A 12,968-nucleotide genomic window follows, 5' to 3' on the forward strand; every position below is an offset into this window, starting at 1 on the left:
TGATCCAATAAACGCCTCTTATCAATTACACTTTGTATCTAATAAACGCCCCCCTTTAAAACCTGTTTCTATTAGATACCTCTTTCTCTCTAATGGACGCCATCCAACACATTACCGTTGTGATACGATTAAAATGATGGGTCGTCTGTCGGATTAAAAACCGTTTATGTGTTCATTTGCTCACGAACGGAGGTGATCGAAGTCATATAAACGCCTCTCTCTATTACACTCCTTCCTGGAAAAGCTTGAATTTATTCAACGCACCGGGCGTTTATTTGATCATTTACGGCATTATTTATTATAACACCTACTTTAAAACTTTTCAGTGGAACGCGAGCCGGGGAACTAGAAGCTGTTAAGTCCCATAAAGTAGAAAAGGAAAGATTTTATGTGACTACAGACACATAAGAGTTGCTTGATCCAGTCTCATAACGAGATCAGTGGTCATTACATTTAACCACGGGAAGTTTAGCCAACAATTCTACAATTATCTCTTGATAATGTATCGGCAGTTGAACCCACATCAATGAGTTAAGCACACCAAATAATTTATTCATACATTCAATTTGAAAAATTCTAATTTAAATTACACGGATAGTTGCCATCGTCATCTTCAAAATTAGGTATTTGGTGCTCATGATATTTCAAGTAATCCTCTGTACAAGATCGGCGTAAGGCGTTCCCGTTTGAGCAACTTTCTTAAATGTTGCAAGAAAAGATTCCTTTTCTTCTTCGTTCAAGTTCTGGAGAAATTGAAGCAAGTTTTTATGAGATGCATTTTAAAAAAAAATTGACGGAAAACGAACAAACCTGATTATGATAGAAATCTAGCGCCGTTAGTAGAAAGTAAGTACGATCGATCGTGTCTAATTTTCCAATTCGCGATACGGCATGCTCGAATCTAAGTCACGTTAAGGATGTATGTATGTAGTCAGTGAAACTTTATGTTAGATAGAGTCAAGAACGATATGTTAAAGATAAAACGTTAAGGATGTATGTATGTAGTCAGTGAAACTTTATGTTAGATAGAGTCAAGAACGATATGTTAAAGTTAAAGTCACGTTAAGGATGTATGTATGTAGTCAGTGAAACTTTGTGTTAGATAGAGTCAAGAACGATATGTTAAAGATAAAGTCACGTTAAGGACGTATGTATCTGATCGGTGAAACTTTATGTTAGATAGAGTCAAGAAAGATATGTTAAAGATAAACTCGCGTTAAGGATGTATGTATGTAGTCAGTGAAACTTTATGTTAGATAAAGTCAAGAAAGATATGTTAAAGAAAAGAGACGTTAAGGACGTATGTATCTAATCGGTGAAACTTTATGTTAGATAGAGTCAAGAAAGATATGTTAAAGATAAACTCACGTTAAGGATGCATGTATGTAGTCAGTGAAACTTTATGTTAGATAAAGTCAAGAAAGATATGTTAAAGAAAAGAGACGTTAAGGACGTATGTATCTAATCGGTGAAACTTTATGTTAGATAGACTCGAGAACAATATATTAAAGATACAGTGCTCTTAGCAATCGGTTTGTTGAAGCAGCGATGAAGATGCAGGTGAAACTCCAAACGGCCATTCGAGCGGCGGCCTTTAAAATATATGGACAATATTTCAGAGTTAAGAAAACCTTTATGACTGATACATCAATGATCTGTCCAAAATGACTTTGCACCTCTGTGTAAAGCTACCAAGTGACAGTAAGATCCAATCTTTTACTGATGTTTGTTGATCTTTGCTAATCAAATTCTCACACACCTACTCCAAAATAGATAATAGAATTGTTGTTAAACAACTCAGACTCCTAAGACACACACCCGAAAGAAACGTTTTTGAAATCATACAACGGTCAACACATGGAACATTTCACATAGCATAAATAGCATAGTTTATCCGAGGACGTAGCAAAGAATTGTCCAGTTGGGTGTGTGTATGTGTGCGGTGTTGTATGAAAATGACCACATAATTACACTGATGTAGTCATTTTCATATCAGACCACACATATCTAAAAACTGGGCAAGTATTGGTCAATATGACTGTAATTGTATTGACAAATATTTGCCAGTTCTAACATGCAGCGAACCCAATTTTAAGTATAGTTGGTCATCATAATAGTTGAACACGTAAATTCTATGTTCAAATTGGTCAAATAACTTCTTATCGTTGAAAGAGTGATATTTTTTCAATCGCTATTGATCAGTAAATTTTCGTTATCGGTAAAAAGTCTTCAGAACGTAAAATTTACATTTTCAACAATTTTCACAAACTATACTTAGACTTGCAAGTGTTTGGAAGGTTCTACGCCCCTGCATTATCCACACGGGCTGTAACGTCCCAGAGCGCATTTACAAACCTTAAACAAAACAGAAGCCATGAGTTCTGGATGTGGTTGTTGACTGGAAACGAATTCCCCAATCACTTTATTCATAACCTCGTCCGGAGGAAAGAAATCACAGAGTACAATTGGTAGAATCTCCGATACCAACCTCGCCTCGGAACGAAAACCTTTACGGATTCTGCAGAAACAAGGATTATGACGCTAAATAACAGTGAATTGTTCAATTGGCAAGAAAATCTTTAATTCCCATGAGCAATGGAACTTCACAATAGAAATTTTAATAGAAATTTGAATAAAAAGTACTCGAGATAAAAGAGTGCTAAATATCTAGCTTGCAACACATTTTAAAGAAAGAAACCAATCAACTTGACTCGGGACCATCATTGCAACTTCCCATAATTCATAGATAAATTTAAGCTCAAACAAAGAAATAACAGAACATAGGAAAACGTATTTGCTCTAGTATTCATGAACGACCGTAGTACTATCGAGAATTTAGAGGGGAAGGGGAGGGGGGCTCATATTTGTATATGCGTAATATGCCCCATTATGTTTTTTGAAATCCATTGTTTTCTACGGATTACAACATGCGTATGTTAATATGAGCCCGCAATCATCGACAGAACTGCAACATTTATGTTTAAAGTATGATAACGAATTGAAGACATATGAGTTCGGAGACAAGGAAAAAGGAATATAATATCTTGTCAAGTTGAATGTGCAATTTCAAGTTACCGGTCGAAGAGCGCTGTCGTTCTTTCTAAAGCCAATAAAAGAACATCGTCATTCGGTGAGTCGACATCTTCGTTGTCTTGGAATAAACCGCTGGGACGATCGCCTTCCTTTCCCGTGTACATGCACGTCAGCAAAAGACCGAGAGCAGATATCGCTTTCTGTGGATTTCGTATGGCCAACCTCGAGAAGGAAACATGGTTTTACGCGTCTGCATCACTAAACACAATCTCGAACAAAACAATGTACTTGGTACAGGGAAAAGTTTAAAAACTGCTACTGGAAAAGTGGCAGTTGGTTTGGAGGATAAAGGTTATTTTAAAAACTCTTAAGCGTTTTGTTTACTGCAATAAATCTTATTCAATTTCAACATTATTAAATGGAAAACAAAATTCTTCTCCGTCATCGTGTCATTTTTCACTAAAATTGAAACAAGTTGAAATGCTTTCGTAGGATGATGGAAATCGCTACCTTTCGATACTAAACTTAACCAAAGCATCGCTGTCTTCTCTTGATAACGAGAAAGAGACGACCAATCTTTCAAAGCCACGTATTATTGCATGGTAAAGATGCAAAGGAACGTTATCCTCTCCAGACGACGCCAATGTTAAAATGGTCTATAGATGTATAACAAAAAATCATCTGGGCAACACTATACATTCATTATTTTTTGCACAAAGGGATGCATCCACTATGGTTTAGGGGGGAGAGGAAAGGTGTGTGCTCTAGTTTGGATTGAATTTGGCTGGCTTCTTCTTGCCGAAGCATGTCAGACCTTCTTGTTAAATTCTATTTCTTTTTCATTATGATTGAAAGATCTTTGGTACTTGGAAGTGTGCTCCATTACACGCAAATCACAATTACGTTTGCTTAGTTGATTGGTAGCTATGTTGGTATCATGTGCTCCATGTTTGGTATGTTGTGTGGCACCCTTTCTGTACCCACTCCTAAACATACCCCTAATTGCACATAAGTCATGGAAAGTCCAGCAGTAAGTACCGAATATGAATGGACTTTCTGATTAAGTCATGTATTAATTGTTTTGTGGCACCTTTTCCGTACCCCTCTCCCAAGTGGCGTGCTAGCAGGGGGGAAGACGGAGATACGCCCCAGCTGTTGAATTTTAGGGGCGCTGAAATAAATAAGGGACGTCAAATTTGAATATATGTTGGAGAAACGCGTTTGAAATTTTACGGTTAGTATGAATTCACTCCAGGAAATAGCATTTTATAGCTTCTTACTTTTAAAAATTTCCGGGAGCGTGCTCGAACCCCCAAACACCACTCGCCCCTTCGGCACTCGGCTCTGGCCTTTGGCTCTCGTTCTTAAAGTGCTATATTATTAAAGCGTTTTCAGTGGTAACCGACTGCCCCCTAAACCGGAGAATTTGCTCACAGCACACCACCACTCTCTCCCAAATACATCCCTGGTAGAACATATCATTAACGGAAAGCCCAGCATTAAGTACCAAATATGAATGAGCTTTCTCATCAGGTCAATTAGAAAATAGTCATGGATAGATTCATCATTTCTATGGTGTTTTGTACTTTATCGTACTTTGAATCAATCATAAACATGATCATAGAAATAGACAATGACCAAAATCAAGTGACTTTGCTCACCGTGATGAAGTTTTTCTTGAATTCGACATTATTGATCTCACCGCCATAGTGCTCCAGAAGGTAAAAAGACGCAGATAGTAACACGAGCAAACGATGTTCGCCGAAAACGCTACAACTTTAAATGTATTAATAACAATGAGTTGAAGCATGACGATCATAATCAGAAACACAAAGTTTCGACTTACTCGTTCACTTGAGCCAAGACTTTCATAACGTAATCTGTGACCAGCGGTATGACAAGATTTACGACCGAAACGATGTGAGACTCGAAGATAGAGAGCTCCGAATAATGCAGCAACCTAATGTACATATGACGTGAATGTTTTTCAACATATCCATGGAAAAGGAATAATGGGAATAATAGTGCATTCAAGGCAAGGTAAGGGGTAAGGACAAGGATCGCAGAAGATAGATAATCAGGGATGGTCTCAACATCATATATTCATGTTTTATAATCTGTAATCACAATTGATTTTAATAATAACCAACAAAGTATTTCCTGAACATCGCCCCCACCCCCTCTAATATAGATAATTTGCAGTCATGAAGTACTATGAACAAGGCTGAGGTTAGAATAAGGAGCCGGATTGTCAGCGAGAATAGAACATAACTATAAGGTATAAATACTACGATGTACTCTGTAATCAATAAATAAACTAAAAATTTTGGGTGTTATGTTCAAAATGTATATTTGCTTGATTGTCATGAAACTGAAACGAAATTTGCGCATGCGCATACCGCCAAAACTCAAAAAAATGGCAAATGGATAATGGTGCATTCACTCACCTGAAGAGGAATATGTGGAGATTTGAATGTTGTTTCCATTATTTTGACAACTTTTTCAGGGATTACACCTTCCTTTTTTTTGTACGAAATAAAAAAGACTTTTAAGTGTAAGTAGAGAATGACTATTATTATTTTGACAACTGTTTTAGGGATTACATTTTCCTTTTGGTTGCATGAAATTGGCCTTGAAAGTTTTTGATGAAAATTTTGCCTTTGTTAGATGGAATTGTATTCCACAAAAGATAAATGTGTAAAGGTACAATTATTTTCAGTTTCTCTTTCAAAATGTAAAAGGAAGTCAATCCTGGTTTCACACCTTCCTGTTTCGCATGAAACTTTGAAAAACGTTACATATCTCTGTGTGACTAACATTAATCTGATCATGCGGTCACCGATAAGTATATTTTACACGTGTTCCCTTTAGTATATTGTTACCCTTAGAGTCTCAAAAGTTGCCTGCCCAAGCAACCGTCCCTGTAAAGTAGCCTGCCCAAGCAACCCCTCGAAAATAGTCGCCTTTCTTAATACTTAGTGAAGAATAGCGAGAGAAACCGTTCACTTAACTCATGAAACTTTTGAGGAATTTCCCAACATTTCTAAATAAAACGTTTATTCGTGTCAAACGCAACCTTACACAACTTTAAACGCACTAAAAAATCCTGTTCATACAGCGTGGATAAAGAGTTCACCATTGAAGTTAACCAATGCTAAAAATGACAACTCAAACTAAGCGCCCCCACTGAATGTAACCGCCCCTTGAGGTCACTAATTTCGAAAGTAGCCCAAGTAGGTCACTTTTGAGACTCTACGGTTTTATACTCTACGGTTTTATACATCTTTTCCTTTTATGTCATAGTAGGAACAATTTGAATATGCTTGAAGAACATGCAGTGGAGAAATACAACACATAGTTACCATTTTTAAGACGGCCAGCGACTTACAAAGTGCTGGCAGTAAATACTCCATCATTATTTCATCTTCAGCGGGATAATTTTGATAAAGTTCGAGGAGTTCGCTCAGTAACCATTCATACTGCGCCGTGTCGACGAAAAGATCCGAAATGATGAGCAACTAAAATTTTAGATCATACTATCGAGCATTGGACATTATGAACCAAAAACTTTTATACTTCATGTTAAACTCTAAAGTTGGAAATTAAGGAATACCGGATAAAAACTGTATGGTTTCACTGCCAAATTACATGTAATCCAGCAAATCATTCACGAGAAGAACAATTGGTGTTTTCGTTAAGTGACGTTTCTACATCCTTAGTAGGAATCATTTTCAGATTCAACAGAAGAGTAAGCGCCAGTTTTGCTGTATTTTTTGCCTGGTTTATACGTCATGAGGTTGTTTTTGAAGTAAATTGGTGGTCTTTAGTGAAAAATGCGTAGCTCTTTACTCGACCCCTCCCCGGGGTCCCCCTAAACCAACAAGCTTCGTTTAAAAAATCTACCTTCATAAAAACATGCCTGAACTTGCTTGAAGCCAAATTTCACCTCCAGACACGCGTGTCTCTGGAAGGTCAAATCCCGAATTTTAGCGCATCGTCGAAAGTCAACTTTCTTTGGATCGCTCGTGAAAAATAGGAACTAGTTAAACTACAGGCTTTATAAATTTTGGCGGGTAGTAGCTTTCCAGTTATATTTAGTTCATAATAGACAGACTATAAAGATCAATGACCTCGAATTCAATCTACAATATACCTGATTCCACCGAAATTGTAAAGTTACGAATGAGGCAGGTCGCCATCTTGAAAACTAGCAAAACTGACTATATTTGCCAGTACTATCTGCTTCCTCTGCATTAATATACAGTTGCAGACATGATAGTTTAGGTCTGAAGTTTAAACTGTTTCATATGATTGGTTTTTAAAGTTGCTTATAACTTACTTTTGATTATGAGTTTTGCTTTTTGCCATGTTTCAAGATGGCGTCCTTGCCTCACCTTGACACTGTAGTTAGACATCCGGGGGATTGAGTTGTAAAGCATTTATCAGGATTAATCACTAATACTAAGATCATCATATATACATACGGATTTAACAGATTCTGTAAGCAACATCAGAGGCGTTTTCGGCTGCGTGTAGGGCGACACCCATTGCTCAAACAGTTCCATTAAGAACTGGACACAAGAACGCACATCGATTTTCTCTCGAGGCGAAAATTCCGAAGATAACAATCTGGATGATGGATTTCCCGATTCATCTTCATCGGAGTTATCAAATGTACATTGGTTTTGGAGACTATTGACAGAGATCTAAAAACAGAAGGAAAAGGAGTTCTGAAACGTTTGCATGAAAAAATTAAAGACCGTGGACGTGTTATTAATGTACAAGGTAAGACCTTTAACATGTAAAAAAATGCAACTGGTACAACCGTTGAGGTGTAAATAAGACATAAATTACGATTTTTTAGATGTAAAAAGATGTAAATTACGATTTTTAAGATGAAAAAAGATGTTAATGGTGCAACCGTTGTGATGCATAAAAGATATAAATGAAAAAACTGGTTAAAAAAGATGCACAAGCTATTTTGATAACATCGTTCAATACCTGACACAATGTATAAGAATGTAAAGCCGAGATTCTTTCGATGTTTACTCCATACAGACTTGAAGTATCCACGCTGTCATTCAACCAAAATGAGCTGAAGGAAAATAGAAATCAAAAGATTGAATGACTAGACAAAAAATCGGTCTCATCTTAGCGTGACGTTGTCAGAATACGAATTTGTTCACCTTTGAGAGCATTGTTTGGCGAAATGATCTTCTACATTTTTCGTACAGTGCAAAGTTTTTACCAGCCCTAAAAAATTAAATACGATAAATCAACAGAATATCCAAATCAGTGATATTAAAGCTTTCTTCCCTTTGTCTAACCTACTCCCAAAGAATGGTTCCCTGTGTTTTAACTGCCACCCAAGAATGGTTCCCTATGTTTTACCTACCCAAGAATGGTTCCTATGTTTTACCTGCCACCCATGAATGGTTCTCTGTGTTTTACCTACCACCCATGAATGGTTCCCTACGTTTTACCTGCCACCCAAGCATGGTTCCCTACGTTTTATCTGCCACCCATGAATGGTTCACTATGTTTTACCTACCACCCATGAATGGTTCACTATGTTTTACCTACCACACATGAATGGTTCACTATGTTTTACCTATCACCCAAGAATGGTTCCTATGTTTTACCTACCACACATGAATGGTTCACTATGTTTTACCTACCACCCATGAATGGTTCACTATGTTTTACCTACCACACATGAATGGTTCACTATGTTTTACCTATCACCCAAGAATGGTTCCTGTTTTACCTACCACACATGAATGGTTCACTATGTTTTACCTACCACCCACGAATGGTTCACTATGTTCTACCTACCACCCATGAATGGTTCACTACATTTACCTACCACCCATGAATGGTTCCCTCTATGTTTTACTACGACCATATGAATGGTCCCCTATGTTTTACCTGTCACCCATGAATGGTTCCCTATGTTTTGCCTGCCACCCATGAATGGTTCCCCATGTTTTACCTGCCACCTGCATTATGGTTCCCTTACGTTTTACCTACCACCCATGAATGGTTCCCTATTTACCTGCCACCCAAGCATGGTTCCCTACGTTTTATCTACACCCGAATGGTTCACTATGTTTTACCTAACACCCATGAATGGTTCACTATGTTTTACCTACCACACATGAATGGTTCACTATGTTTTTACCTATCACCCAAGAATGTTCCATGTTTTCCTACCCACATGAATGGTTCACTATGTTTTACCTACCACCCATGAATGGTTCACTATGTTTTACCTACCACACATGAATGGTTCACTATGTTTTACCTATCACCCAAGAATGGTTCCTATGTTTTACCTACCACACATGAATGGTTCACTATGTTTTACCTACCACCCAATGGTTCATTAATTATGTTCTACCTACCACCCATGAATGGTTCACTATGTTTTAGCTACCACCCATGAATGGTTCCCTATGTTTTACCTACGACCCATGAATGGTCCCCTATGTTTTACCTGTCACCCATGAATGGTTCCCTATGTTTTACCTGCCACCCATGAATGGTTCCCTACGTTTTACCTGCCACCCAAGCATGGTTCCCTACGTTTTACCTGCCACCCATGAATGGTTCACTATGTTTTACCTGCCACCAAGAATGGTTCACTATGTTTCACCTACACCCATGAATGGTTCACTATGTTTTAATTGCCACCCATGAATGGTTCACTATGTTTTACCTGCCACCCAAGAATGGTTCACTATGTTTTACCTACACCCATGAATGGTTCACTATGTTTTACCAGCCACCCTTGAATGGTTCACTATGTTTTACCACACCCATGAATGGTTCACTATTTTTACCTGCCACCCATGAATGGTTCACTATGTTTTACCTGCCACCCATGAATGGTTCCCTACGTTTTACCTGCCACCCAAGCATGGTTCTACGTTTTACCTGCACCCATGAATGGTTCACTATGTTTTACCTGCCACCTGCTGTTCCCTACGTTTTACCCCACCCACGAATGGTTCCCTACGTTTTACCTGCCACCCATGAATGGTTCACTATGTTTTACCTGCCACCCAAGAATGGTTCACTATGTTTTACCTGCCATCCATGAATGGTTCACTATGTTTTTACCTGCCACCATGAATGGTTCACTATGTTTTACCTGCCACCCATGAATGGTTCCCTATGTTTTACCTACGACCCATGAATGATCCCCTATGTTTTACCTGTCACCCATGAATGGTTCCCTATGTTTTACCTGCCACCCATGAATGGTTCCCTACGTTTTACCTGCCACCAAGCATGGTTCCCATGCTTTACCTGCACACCCATGAATGGTTCACTATGTTTTACCTGCCACCCAAGAATGGTTCACACTATGTTTACCTGCCACACATGAATGGTTCACTATGTTTTACCTGCCACCCATGAATGGTTCACTATGTTTTACCTGCCACCCAAGAATGGTTCACTATGTTTTACCTGCCACCATGAATGGTTCACTATGTTTTACCTTCCACCCATGAATGGTTCACTATGTTTTACCTGCCACCCATGAATGGTTCACTATTTTTACCTGCCACCCATGAATGGTTCACTATGTTTTACCTGCCACCCATGAATGGTTCCTACGTTTTACCTGCCACCCATGAATGGTTCCCTACGTTTTACCTGCCACCCATGAATGGTTCCCTACGTTTTACCTGCCACCCATGAATGGTTCCCTACGTTTTACCTGCCACCCATGAATGGTTCCCACGTTTACCTGCCACCCAAGAATGGTAACTTTTGTCTCGACACATGAAAGCTCGCACCAACCGAGGGGTTACCAGGCAAAGGATGTAGCGTCGTTTGAAGCAACAGTCTAGTTATGCATTGTATTGCTAGGGCAACCAGACTTCACAGAATCAATGTCCTCCTAACATACAGTTCAAAAGATCAAAGCTATTCCACTTATTACTATTGACTCATCCATATATACATTGAATAATACGTTTAGTACATGAAACTCGTACATATTTACATTGAACCCTTCATATTCACATTGACCATACATATTCATTCAATAAACCATAAATATTCATTCATTGTGCAATACATATTCGGACATTGACCATATATATTCACACAATGAACCATATATTTATACTAACCATACATATTCACACATTGACCATACATATTCATTCAATAAACCATACATATTCATTCATTGTGCAATACATATTCGGACATTGACCATATATATTCACACAATGAACCATACATATTTATACATTAACCATACATATTTATACATTGACCATACAAAAACATACAATGACCATACAAAAACATACAATGACCATACATATATTTACACATTGACCATACAAAAACATACAATGACCATATATATTCACACATTGACCAAACAAATACACAACTTGTACATACATTAGAATTGTGCTCGAGACTATTTAGAAATCACTTTATACGTACCTCTCTTGAAGTCTGTTCGGGCGATAGTGGAGAACTAAGGACCCCAAGCAACGCCGCCCAAGTTTCAAATGCTGACGCGATATCCAACCTAAAATGAAGAGATACTTTATGTAAGACATTTGATATAAACATCACACCTTTTTCATTCCATTAAGTTAAGAGGAAATATTCATTCATTACAGCAAACATAACAATCATTAGTGTATTTAATCATTGTTGAGAACTTACGAATAAACACGGGAACTTTGTCTTAAACTACAAATTTGCCCACTGGTGTGTTCTGTATTTATTTCCGAAGTCATTTCATCAATCAAAAAGACTCAATGAATATTCAATGAATGATATTAAACAAAATTTTTCCCAAGATCTCAAAGAGACCGAAGGAAATCTTTTGCCATTCGTACCGATCTAAACGGTAAATAACGTATTTTTTGGTAAAAGCAACAGTTTTATTAAATTGTGCAGTTAGATTCAATGGCGGCAAAGTAAAAATAAGCTCATTTTACTTTGGAGAACTCAAGATTCATTTAAAATAGATCAATACAATCAAAAGTTGGCTGGTGATTTCCTTATGAAGATAAAACAAAACAGAACAAGTCTTCGCTCAAGTATTTATCTACAGGATTCCGGAACGTAGTCAAATATCGTAAAACTTTTCGAGAGGGCCAGAATCTGGGCATAATTTTTTACTGTTTGTCATTCCGGACTGGCTAAATACTCTTAATTTAGACCATTTAAATGCTGTTGAAAACCGTACTATCTACTGTTTGAATGCACGATGCTTCGAACTCATAAATGGTTGGTTTTTCCAGGCCAAACTTTAAACTCAAAATTGTTGACACATCGAGTTACAAGCAGAAGCCGGGAAGGCAAGAAACGTGAGCAACGCAAACCTCGTACAGAGACTGAACTTATTGTGCAAAATATATCAAGGCCCACAACTTTGTCTTGCCTAAGTGCGTGTGTTTTCCTCAAATGCAGATAGATTGGTGCCAATGAATGAATATTTCCCCCTAATGAGCAGGAAAAGATACTCTATTTATATCAGATACTCTATTTATAACAGCCTACTCACCAATCGAGTGAACTCTTAACACGAAATCCTGCAGGACATCTCTCTCTCGGAGTATATCCGTGGGTAATGGGGGTAACTCGGTACCATGCCTTTCCTCTTCCCATCCCATGTTCCATACGAGCGGTGGAATGCGAACGTACGCGTTGAACAAAGTGAGACGCGCAAGTCCAGTGATTACGTCACGACATGACCGTATGAGTGCATCAGGATGTACGAGATGATGATTGGTGTTATTTAAAAGCGTGTATAGATAGTTGACCAACATCGAAGCTTCGTTGTAAACAATATCGGAGTCGGGCAGTTTGATGTAAGGTTTATCTTCAGGTAAGATTGTGCCCGGTATCACGAACACTGAAACACAACAACAAAATGATATGCAATCAAAGAT

General features: G+C 38.0%; 2 protein-coding genes and 2 long non-coding RNA genes across 4 annotated transcripts in view; all 4 read right to left on the reverse strand.

The window, feature by feature from the left end:
• Positions 1 to 531: 531 nt before the first annotated feature.
• LOC124444098 lies at positions 532 to 1,582 on the reverse strand. Its single transcript, XR_006947831.1, has 3 exons — positions 1,516 to 1,582; positions 811 to 901; positions 532 to 743 (listed from the first exon to the last, which is right to left on the reverse strand). It is a non-coding gene; the product is annotated as an uncharacterized LOC124444098 (long non-coding RNA).
• LOC124444612 (huntingtin-like) lies at positions 1,583 to 8,495 on the reverse strand (the record flags this gene model as incomplete). The annotated part of the gene is made up of 12 exons (XM_046995223.1): positions 8,489 to 8,495; positions 8,220 to 8,286; positions 8,035 to 8,128; positions 7,518 to 7,739; positions 6,442 to 6,551; positions 4,880 to 4,993; positions 4,695 to 4,809; positions 3,544 to 3,689; positions 3,076 to 3,255; positions 2,356 to 2,518; positions 1,677 to 1,759; positions 1,583 to 1,592 (listed from the first exon to the last, which is right to left on the reverse strand). Coding segments are annotated over exons 1-12 (1,311 nt in total), but the record flags the coding sequence as incomplete, so codon positions are not given.
• A 497-nt stretch (positions 8,496 to 8,992) lies between these two features.
• On the reverse strand, positions 8,993 to 10,143 carry LOC124444125. The gene is made up of 5 exons (XR_006947842.1): positions 10,059 to 10,143; positions 9,876 to 9,939; positions 9,434 to 9,657; positions 9,281 to 9,400; positions 8,993 to 9,032 (listed from the first exon to the last, which is right to left on the reverse strand). It is a non-coding gene; the product is annotated as an uncharacterized LOC124444125 (long non-coding RNA).
• A 1,424-nt stretch (positions 10,144 to 11,567) lies between these two features.
• LOC124444613 (huntingtin-like) overlaps positions 11,568 to 12,968 on the reverse strand; it is a gene marked incomplete at its 3' end in the record, with an annotated part of 2,013 nt that continues 612 nt past the window's right edge. Inside the window, exons 2-3 of the mRNA XM_046995224.1 lie at positions 12,581 to 12,931; positions 11,568 to 11,593 (exon numbers count right to left, since the gene is read on the reverse strand). Of these exons, the coding sequence (XP_046851180.1) occupies positions 11,568 to 11,593; positions 12,581 to 12,931 (377 nt within the window). The remainder of the gene's footprint in view (positions 11,594 to 12,580; positions 12,932 to 12,968) is intronic.

Source organism: Xenia sp. Carnegie-2017, unplaced genomic scaffold, assembly GCF_021976095.1.
Source record: "Xenia sp. Carnegie-2017 unplaced genomic scaffold, XeniaSp_v1 HiC_scaffold_21, whole genome shotgun sequence".
Taxonomy (NCBI): domain Eukaryota; kingdom Metazoa; phylum Cnidaria; class Anthozoa; order Malacalcyonacea; family Xeniidae; genus Xenia; species Xenia sp. Carnegie-2017.